General features: G+C 45.3%; 1 protein-coding gene across 43 annotated transcripts in view; it reads left to right on the plus strand.

Annotated features, from left to right (window-relative positions):
* Window positions 1–10,208, plus strand: part of Tcf7l2 (transcription factor 7 like 2) — a 191,462-nt gene that overhangs the window by 72,431 nt on the left and 108,823 nt on the right. For all 43 annotated transcript variants that reach the window (XM_042265452.2, XM_042265438.2, XM_076563331.1 and 40 more), the window contains one exon: window positions 1,628–1,729. In XM_042265452.2, coding sequence (XP_042121386.1) covers window positions 1,628–1,729 — 102 coding nt within the window. The remainder of the gene's footprint in view (window positions 1–1,627; window positions 1,730–10,208) is intronic.

A 10,208-nucleotide genomic window follows, 5' to 3' on the forward strand; every position in this document is an offset into this window, starting at 1 on the left:
GGCTCGGAGACAGGGCTGGGGATACCTTGGAAATTCTGTTTCCAGTGGTTTTAAACTTGGGGTTATCCTGGCTCCACTTTGGAAGTGGTTTGGTTATAAGGATGAATGGGAGGGTCTTGCTAGGATTCAATGCCTGGACTCCTGATGCCCTTCAATATTCGGGCAGATCTAGTCTTCCATCACAGATATGGCAACCCCTTCAATTAATAAATGACAGCTAGAGATAGGTAGAAACAACTTTGATGGAAGATCTTGTCAGGCTAAACTTTACCAGAGGCTTCTTGCTAAAAGTCTCAGCTGTAAAAGATGAAGCCACCATGTGTGGATCTAGGCAGGAAAAGCAGACGGCGTACTTGTGCAGGTAGCGGATGGGCTCCGAATCATTCCACCTTAGGTATAACCATGCTGGGTTTTAATTTGCCAAACAGGCATATCTTTGAGCACCATACACTTGTTTGGCCTCTCTGTTCCCACATGGAGGCCGAGCAAAGCCTTTCCTGGACTGTCTTTTGCTGTCTTTTCTTTCTACAGAAATCTTAAAGACTTAGCTACATCTACTTGGCATAATATTTTTTTTCAGAAATTCTACCATCTTTCTTGGCATGATCTGGGCATGGCTGCCCACATTCTGCTTTGACCTCACTCTATGTGTGCTAGCTGCTTCACAAGTATGAGCTTCCCAAGGGCAGACATCTTGTGTGCCTCCTTATTCTTAGCAAGATGAACAGACACAAAGCAAGTTTCCACTGTGTTCATTGACTACAAAATTCTGGAGCTCAGTAGTTAAAGGTACTTGTCACCAAGGCTGATGATGTGAATTTGATCCCTAGAACTCTCATGGTGGAAGGAGAGTGGACCCTGCAGCTTGTCCTCTGATCTCCACCCCTGACCCATGACCCCACCCCCACCCCCCACCCCAAGTGCATTCATTTCTATAAAATGAATATTGAGATTATTCGTTTTGATTTGAGTCTCTGGAATGATGGAGACTGTTCTTTATATAAATTGCACGGTGCCCGTGGTGTGCCCATGGTGTGCCCGTGGTGTGCCCTCAGTGTGCCTCTGCTGCCAAGAAAGATTTCAGTTGTCCAAGCTTTGGGGTGAGTTGGGGAGTGCCGTGCTGCTCGGTCATGACTGAGCGCTCGCTCTCTGTTGTGAAAGGAAGTGAAGGATGCTGGTGCTTTAGTGATGTTTTCACGATGAAGGTCGCTGGAAGAGCAGGTTTGATCTAGGTGGTCCAGGACCTTTCTGGCTGAGGTTCTGTGTTGGCTTTATGCCTTTACCCCCTCTTTTCCTCCCTGCACCCCTTCCCTCCATTGCCCCCCTCTTTCCCTCTATCGCTCCTTCTCTCTGAAGAAGCTAGTGCTCCTGACCCCCTTTACCAGAGTCACCCCACAACTGACACTGCAAAGATAAGACTGTGCTTGTTAGTAATGTTACTTTTTTGCATTTGCACTTTTGGCTCTCAGGAAAACTTACTCATACCTTCTCCTTTGTTGCATGTTTTAGATTTTTCTTTTCTTTCTTTCTTTTTTAACTTTCTGATGTAAATAATACATAATACTTATTTCTTAGATGACTAGCTCGCATCCTCTCCTCCTCTGAATTAATGTTTCCTTTTTTCCAGTACCTTCAGATGAAATGGCCACTGCTCGATGTCCAAGCAGGAAGCCTCCAGAGCAGACAAGCCCTCAAGGATGCCCGCTCACCGTCGCCCGCACACATCGTTGTAAGTGTCTTTCCGTGACAAAGAGTAGATGTTCTCCTTCTTTCCTTTTGATGACGAAAACTCGTATTTGTCAGTTCTTTTAAAGTGTTTTTCTGGAGACTAGCTGTGGATATGGTCTGTGTGACAAGCTCTTCCTTCCCCATGACGGTCCCACAGCAATGGTCATGAGGAAATTTCCTGAGCCTTTCTTCCTCACTGTGCTCTGTGTTTTGGGTTAGAAGCTAGACTTGTGGGCGTCTGTTAATAGGATACATCCTCCCTGGTTTGGGGGAACTACAGATGGAACTGAAGCAGTTGTTTAGAAAAAATGCATTTTAGGGGAAGCGAGGCCGAAAGGCGGGCGACGAAGCAGGTCTGAAATTTTCCATCTACCCTATTTATTTTGATACGTACTAGAAAGTAACACTTTCCATGAAGATTGAAAACTTGATCTGAGCTCGTTAACTAAACCTAGAGTAGAAATGAACTTAGAAAGGCCCAAATTAAACTTAATCCGTGTACTCACAGCTTTGAAAGCATGTGGAGTCGACACAGAAAACATTTGTTTTTACTGAGACTACAGCATCAAGTATGTGTCAACATATATTTTTAATGCACTTTCCTAGCACATCGTAGGCTCTGAAAGTCTATAAATTAGCCTCCTGAGAAAGTAGCTCAGCCTTATTAGAATATCTATTTCCTTCTATATATTTATATCATGAGCTGGACTTCAGACTTTTGAAATAATTAATGAAAGACATATTTTTATAATGAATTCATGACAGGTAGAATTATGCAAAGCAGGAGATAATTCATACATTTTTTATTTACGCTATCACAAAATGTTACCCATTAGTCTGTTCGGCCTCTACATTACTCAGAATCTCTAAAAATTGCAAAATAATTTGAAGTAGAAAAACCTTAAGATGCATTTTGTCAAATTTCAGGCCACCTCCTGATTTGGTAGCTCGGTATAATTGATTATTTATTATTTAGTGAGCTAGGCCTCAGTTGTATGTGTATATATCAGAACAGAATTTATTTCTGTAAAACCACATTTGGAACCCTGATTGGTGGAAATGTCTTAACTTCTCATGGTATAAATAAGGCATGTAGGAAGAAGGCTGACATTGCTAGAAGTTTCTTTCTTCTTCTAACCCCACAATTAAATGGATGCTTGTAATTACGTATGTTCCTGGGATGTCAAGATGTGAGTTGGAGGTGATAGCCATAGACCATTTTAGGTCCAGTCTGATTCAGGAAAGGAAACTGAGTGAGACCCAGAGATGCCTTAAGTGAATTGCCCAATGTCACACACCGAGGTAGCAGCTGGAACAAAGGCTGCATCCAGCTCTCTGCGCCCTTTTGGGACCTTCTGGTACATTCTCTTCTGTGAGAGGTGAGGGCATGCTCATGGCTGACTCCTTTGTTGCTGTAAGCTGGCTAGCCATCGGGGACAGAGACAGGAGAGAGGTGTGAAGAAGTTGCTGGTGAAGATGCTGATTCAGGTTTCCTTGGAAAATCAAATGCCATGTTAAAAAAAATCTTAACACATGGTTATCAGAGCCCAGAGTGTGATTCGAGCGAGGTTCGCGTTTTCCTGTGCCAGGGCATTCCCCAACATCTACCCACATGTTGATATTTATTCCTCTCACCTTGGAAGCTCTCCCTGGAAATCTCCCTACATTTTACCTGCAGAGAAGGGCACTGCCTCTGCAAACTTAACATGGTTCAGAGTGTGCACAGCTGTGGTGGTGAAGGATTTTGCGCCATAGCAGCGCAGGGCAAGACCCTCATATACGTGTTGGGTTGTTACCACTGTCCCCTCTTGTCCTGTATAAATCCTGTGAGAACAGCAGCCACAACTGGGGTCCTCAGGGTCACATTTTCTTGTGTGGAAGTGGACAGTCTGTAGATGGTGGGAAAGGGTCTTTGCAGAGCCCGTGTGAATCTTGACAAGGGATTCAGAGGGGAGACTGAGGCTCCTTTTCCTCTACTGTTTTCTAGAAGGCACATGTACCCCAGCAGCCACTGGGAGTACACACGTCACCTTTAAAGTGGGCACTTTTGTCCTCAGGAGCCTTAGCTGACAGTGGTCATACAATCTTGTTTTCCGACTGCTGTGCCCGTAGTGGCCTGGGGACTAGCCGTCTGGTAGAGGTCATAGGTTTGTGGAGAAAGGTGGCCCCGGGAGCAGAGGAGAAGGGAAAAGCTATAAGTTTGGGCAAAAGGAGATCACATTTGGAAATGCTTAATTATCTTCTTACTGGACATGGACTGTGTGTCAACCTAAACCACCCGAACCACACTGGCTGTCCCGGAGAGCCTTCTGAAGTGTGGTTCGTGCATCGTATGGGTTTGTGCACAGTTTCACCGTAGCCAGAGGGGTTTGTGTCTGTGTTCAGACTTGGTCATGAATGGCTGGCTTTCCTCCTTACACTTCAGTTTTCATTCTGTTAAAAAGTGTTGTCATATCATAGCACATCCCCAGACGTATTTCAAAATAGCCTTCTACGGATTGTTTCCTAATTTCTCTGAAATTTTGATTATTGTAACTTGTGGGCCAAGCTCTTTCCAAATAACTTCTGATATTTCACTGCAAAAATAGAGAAGTGTAGGGGCTTGTTGTCAGTCACTTGAGGTTATGACTATCACAGATTGCTGAGGAAACAGCTTCCCCAGGACCCACTCCTAGAAGAGAAGCCTCATCTAGGAATTTAAAGTATTTTTCCAGAATATATTAATCTGATTGAGGTTTTTTTCATATGTAGGAGGTTTCCATGCCACATGAAGTCGATGTGTATGGGGCTGGAAAGATGGCTCAGCAGTTAGGAACATTCATTTACTGACCTGTCAGAGAACCAGAGCTGGGGTTCCAGAGCCAACATTAGATGGTTCACAATTGCCTAAACTCTAGCTCCAAGAGGTCTGATACCCACTTCTGGCCTCCATGGGCACCTGCACACACATTACTCTCTCTCTCTCACACACACACACACACACACACACACACACACACACACACACACTAACAAACATCTTTAAAAAGTTGATGTGTGGAGTAAATGTTAATGTTAGGACCTAACAATGTGTGTTCATTGTTCATTCATCGTTCATTCATTCATTTCCTGGTGCTGGGGTTAGAACCCGAGGCTTTGCTCCGGCTAAGCAGACCTTCTTCTACTGAGCTCCATTCTAGTCCTATCCAATAATATTTACATTAACCCCTCCCACAAAATACCCATGCACTTCTGTAGTTCCTTTAACCAGTATTCAGCATCTTATTTGTTACAGCCTGGTGAGTCCCAATCTTTGTTCTGAGAAGAAATCGTTCCCTAGAGATGCCTTGACTGGCTGACCAAAAACTTATGGTTCCTGCAAGGAATCAGTCCTTGCCTCCTTCTTCCCCATACCCTCTCTGCCCCACTACCCAACCCCGACTTTGTAAAGCCTCAAAAATGCTAAGGAACCCATTCTAAGACTCCTCTCTCCGATTCCATTTTTTTTTAATTTGTTCTATTTTACTTTCTCTGGCATTTCTGAAATTTCTATTCTAATTCTTCTTTTTCCTCTCACAAGTCGAAGGAGGAACTACAGGCCTCTGCTGGGGGGTGGTGTCTCATGCAAGGTTTGTAGACTGCCTCCAGCCGCTGGTAAGCTGTGGGGTTAGGGCTTGCTCCCTGGGTACCACCTCCGGTGCCTTTGCTATACAAAGACCTTCACTTAACTTCCTTTGTACCCAGAAAAGGAAGAAAAGAAAGATTCTAGACCCCAAATGGTGGTATTTTGGTATAGCATGTGTCTTACAACCCAATAAAAAGGCTTCAAAAGTTTTTACAATTTTATCTCGGGGGTTTGCTTTTGAAGTCGGTGTGGAGTTTTACCTTGGGGTGGATTCTTCCTGTTTCTCTCTCTTGAGTGTTTTGTTGGGTAATGAGCATTGAAGAGTGGGATGGGAGAGCAGACTGAATCCCAGCGAAGAAAGCCTGCCAGACAGTGGTGGCACACAGTTTTTTTTTTTTTTTTTAATTGCTTGAATGTTGATGGTGAGCAGAAACCTGACAAGATGTAACAGCCAGTAGGGCTTCACACAGGGTCTCTGCCCCCTGTGATGCACACATCTCCAAGGGACACAGGGCCCACCACGGAACTAGGAGCTTTCTTTCTACAGAGTCCAGGAGGGCCTACTCATTGTTAATTAGAAAATGACCTCAAGACTATTCTCTTTGTAGTTAAATGTGTGTGAAGGCTTCTAACTTTTTTTTTTCTTCAATGTTCCCATGTTTATGGGGATCGACTAAATGCCAGGAGGCTTTGTGACAGAAAGATGTCAAGACTGGCAAAAAATTGTGATGTATGCCTGGAAGGATTACAGGGCCCCTGCGGGTGTGACCAGGGAAACCTGGTTGTGACTGGGAAGTTGATGAGCATTATGTTCCTGGACATTTAAGATGGTTAAAGACAGTTAAAAGGTGCAGTTGAATAGGGGTGACTTCCCATGTTCTGTGGCATGGCAGGCTAACGATGATCGACGTCGTCTAATTGGGTATTTCACAATAGCTAGTCTAGAAGATTCTAAATGTCTCTCTGTGTGTGGGTGTGTATTGAAAGAGTGACAGGTGAGAGAATGAACTTGTGAGGTACTGCATCTAAGCTTGTCCATGGTATACATGTATGGAGCTATCCCATCAAGAGTCATGCATTTGTACATTTAGTATGAGTCCACAGAAACTAGCAGTATTAAGACTGGAATTTGGAAGATTTATGGAAGATGATGTATGAAGCTCTAGAGAAGGGTGAGAACAGAGAGCATGCTGGGCCGAAGGGAAAATGCAGTAGGTTGTATGGGAAAGAGTAGGTGTAGAGGACTCCGAGACCCCTGGCAGAGGTGGAGACCCTGGTGCCGGGACATCGAATCCATGAGAGGAATCATGAAGGGTTTGGTGACTGTGATGCGGCAAGCCCTAGGGATGGTGACGTGGACAGATTTGGATGGGGCCGAAGGGGAAACCACCACCAGATTAGAGGGAAGGAGTAGGGTGGCTGGAGAATGCCATTCGCAGGATGAGGCAGGTTTGGGATAGAATAGCTCTTTGGTTTTTTTTGCTGAGAGATCATGCTTATATTGATTCAATCATGGATTCATTCGCTGGAGCTGCAAACACGCTGCGGTTGTTCACTGAGTGGAAAAAAGCCTTCTGGACACTGAGAGGATGACAGCAGTGGTAACCCTGATGCCGAGGGTGGAGCAGAGGCTGTGCTGGGTGATGCTCTGAGTTTGTTCTAGATGTTCCCTCCTTCTACAGAGAAGGAGTTGGCCACAGGAGGAGCCAGGCTTCACCACTGGTGGGAGTCGGGGTGAGGGACAAGGTCACTGGCCCTAGCCCCCCGTCTTTCTAGCCCTGAGTAGACCGCTGAGAACGGCTGAGCGCGTCGGTCTGGAACATCTGTCAGTGGGCATGCCAGTGGGAGCTCCCACCCCACCTGTGCCAGGGTGCGGCTCTAGGAGCCCTGCCAGCTTCCAGAGTGTCTGAAATGTGACTTCGGGTTGTGGATATTGTAGCTATTATAAAGGACTCCTTGGCACCTTGCAAGAAAGGGTGTGTGTAGACCTATTTCTGTGGAGAACAGGGAATTTTAGGTGATGAGTGAGAACCTACACTGGCTTTCCAGAGCCCCCCACCTTCCTGTGGACTGTCCTCATGCCCTCTAAGTATATATGTGCTTTTCTTGTTATTTATTTAATCCACTTACCTATGACTCAGCCAGACTTTCTAGAACACTCAGCCTGTGTTTCCTGCTAACGGCTGAGTCAGAACCGTTCCATTTCACAGACAAGGCTGTGCTGAGCATGCCTGTTTTGTCTATAAAACAAGCCTGTCAACACCACACACAGCCTTGTTATTCTTATGAGGAGAATTAGCACAGAGGACTAGACCCCCCAGGCTTTCTTTTGGAGGGAAAAAACCCGTGAATGGAATCACAGTGCTCTGAAGAGAGTCTGTGATCAAGTTCCCAAAGTGCATGCTGGGCTAGGGTCATGATGGAGTCCAAGGTCAATGGCTAAATCTTCCTTAGGTTTTTACTGAATCTCTAACGTTCTCGGGTTCGTGAGTTTTGGGTTCTGGTGTGGTAGCTGCCCGCCCTAACGATAGAACTGATGTCATGAAGGACTGTGTAACCTTCAGAGTAGAACCAAGGTTTAAGGGCCGAGGAGTCCCATATCCTCCCTTCTATTGCCCATCTGCTGTAGCTCCATCGATGTTTGGTAGCCGACTCTTGCCCAAGAGACTTCCGGCACGGGAAGGAAGCATCCTGGTGGTCGCATGGACCCTCCAGGGAGTTCAATCTTTGTTGTGCACTGGGGCATGTCTCCCTGATGCACAGGCTCCTTGTCGGCTGTCCATGATGATGATACTGTTATCCCGACCCCAACACCAACTCTTCTTTAGAATTTCCCTGTTAATACCTTATTCATATCATCAGAGACTGACAAGCCTATTGAAGATCAAGAATTGCTCATATTTTAATTAAACCGTTCTGCCTCTAAGGGAAGTGAAATCATTTATTATTTCATGTGCATTGGTGTTTTGCCTGCATGTATGTCTGTGTAAGGGTGTTGGATTCCTTGGAGCTGTAGTTACAGACAGTTGTGAGCTGCTGTGGGGTGCTGGAAATTGAACCCAGGTCCTCCAGAAGAGCAGCCAGTGCTCTTAACTGCCGAGCCATTGCTCCAGCCCTATGAAATGGGTTTTTAAATGAATGTAGCTTCTTTATTCATAGACTTAGTGTTCGTTGTAGACAGTTGGGAAATCACCTATAGTCTTACCTCTCAGAGAGATCCATTTCCTTTTAGGTTTTTTTCTTCTGACTACGTTAATATTTCTTTTTAACATTTTGGAACCCTGAGCCAGGTTCAATGACTCCATCTTCATATTTATTTAAAACAAAAATTACTAAAGTCAGTAAGTACTTCTCCATGTCATTACAATTCCTAAGGCTTTTAATGACCCATAGGAGTCTCTAATGTGATTTTGCCCTGATTTATAAGCTCAATGCCATGTTGTTGATCCTTTCTGTCAGATTTTGTTTCTGTTTCCTTCCGAGCCCCATGGCGATGTTGTTTATGCATCGGCGTCCTCCCCAGGCCCTTTCCTTTGGGATAAATTTGGAGGAAGAATTTAGATAAAGGAGAACAGAGATTTAAAAATTGCTCCTTAGATACGTAGCCATGAATTATCTTCCTGCAAGGTCTCAATTCTGCAAGTGTCACCACAGCTATGAGACTTAGGGTCAGATTCCACGGTCAGAGTGGATTTAATTCTCTGGGGGAACTTAGCAAAAGGGAAGGTTTATGCTTCCCTGGAAAGCTGAACCCTTAACTCGCCTTGCTCCAAAACCCAGCCAACAAGGCTTCATCTTTAAGGCTTCGAGGTCAGCTCCTGTGCTGCGGTGTCTCTGGTTCCCAGTTACTCTTCTTAGGTAATTCTCACAGGACATCCGCTTTCGATTCTCCCCACTCCCAGCATGCTCAGTTTTTGCAGGGCTAGTTCAGAGGCCTTGAGTGTATTGATAATCTCTGTTAATTAGTTTCTGACATAATTTTTTTTATCTTTTTTTTCTTGTTGAGATAGAATGTTACTAGGTAGCCCAGGCTGGCCTCAAACTTTCCATCCTCCTGCCTCCACCCCTAGAGAGCTAGGGTTCCAGGTGTGTGCTGTGTGAGCACTTTAGTTACAGTATTTCTTTTGGAGTCATCTTCGTGGCAGAGGGTGTTTATTTGATGCCCTGTGCGAGCTTGGTCAGACCTCTGGGTTAGGTTGTTTGGGCAGGCACACCCACTTTTCAGAGAGGCATTGGCTCCTGTGTGAGAGATATGCCACAGTAAATGGGCAGACTGGCAGCCTGTCTTGGCTCTCCGCCATCTCACAGAGCTGGGTCCTGGTGTGCTTTGGGGAAGCGTCTCTGGCAGATCCTGGCTAGCTAGTGTTTCCTGACATTTGCTTCCCAGAGTGTTTAATAAGGTTACTGGAAAAAAGATTCTCTCTTAAAATAGGTTTAGCAAGCTCTGGGTCTCTCACTGGGTCTTGGCCCTGCAGGGGGCTTCAGACCCTCTGTAGAGGAGGGGTTGTCTCTCTGTGACCGACGTCTACTCAGCATAAGGGACAAGATGGGAACCTTCTTCGTGGAGTTGATCTGGTTTCAGCACCTGCTCTGTTTACTGAACACAGGAGCCTGTTTTAAATTAACATGGGTCTTAGAGCTCAGCTCATGTTTTGGGCTGTGTTTATCTTTCCAGTAAATAAAACAAAAGTGTTCTTTTGGCACCTATCCATCCTGCTTGTCATTTCTTGCCTTGCTGATTGCTCTGTGTTTGGGGCCTGCTTATTTCTCCAACCAGACTGTAAGTTTCTTGACGCCAAGGAGCCCCATGGTCCATTTCTCTGCCCGTGGCTTTCTCCCCTCCACTGCGGCTGCTAATTAAGCAGAAAACCAGTTT

This window comes from Peromyscus maniculatus, chromosome 1 (assembly GCF_049852395.1).
Source record: "Peromyscus maniculatus bairdii isolate BWxNUB_F1_BW_parent chromosome 1, HU_Pman_BW_mat_3.1, whole genome shotgun sequence".
NCBI classification, from domain to species: domain Eukaryota; kingdom Metazoa; phylum Chordata; class Mammalia; order Rodentia; family Cricetidae; genus Peromyscus; species Peromyscus maniculatus.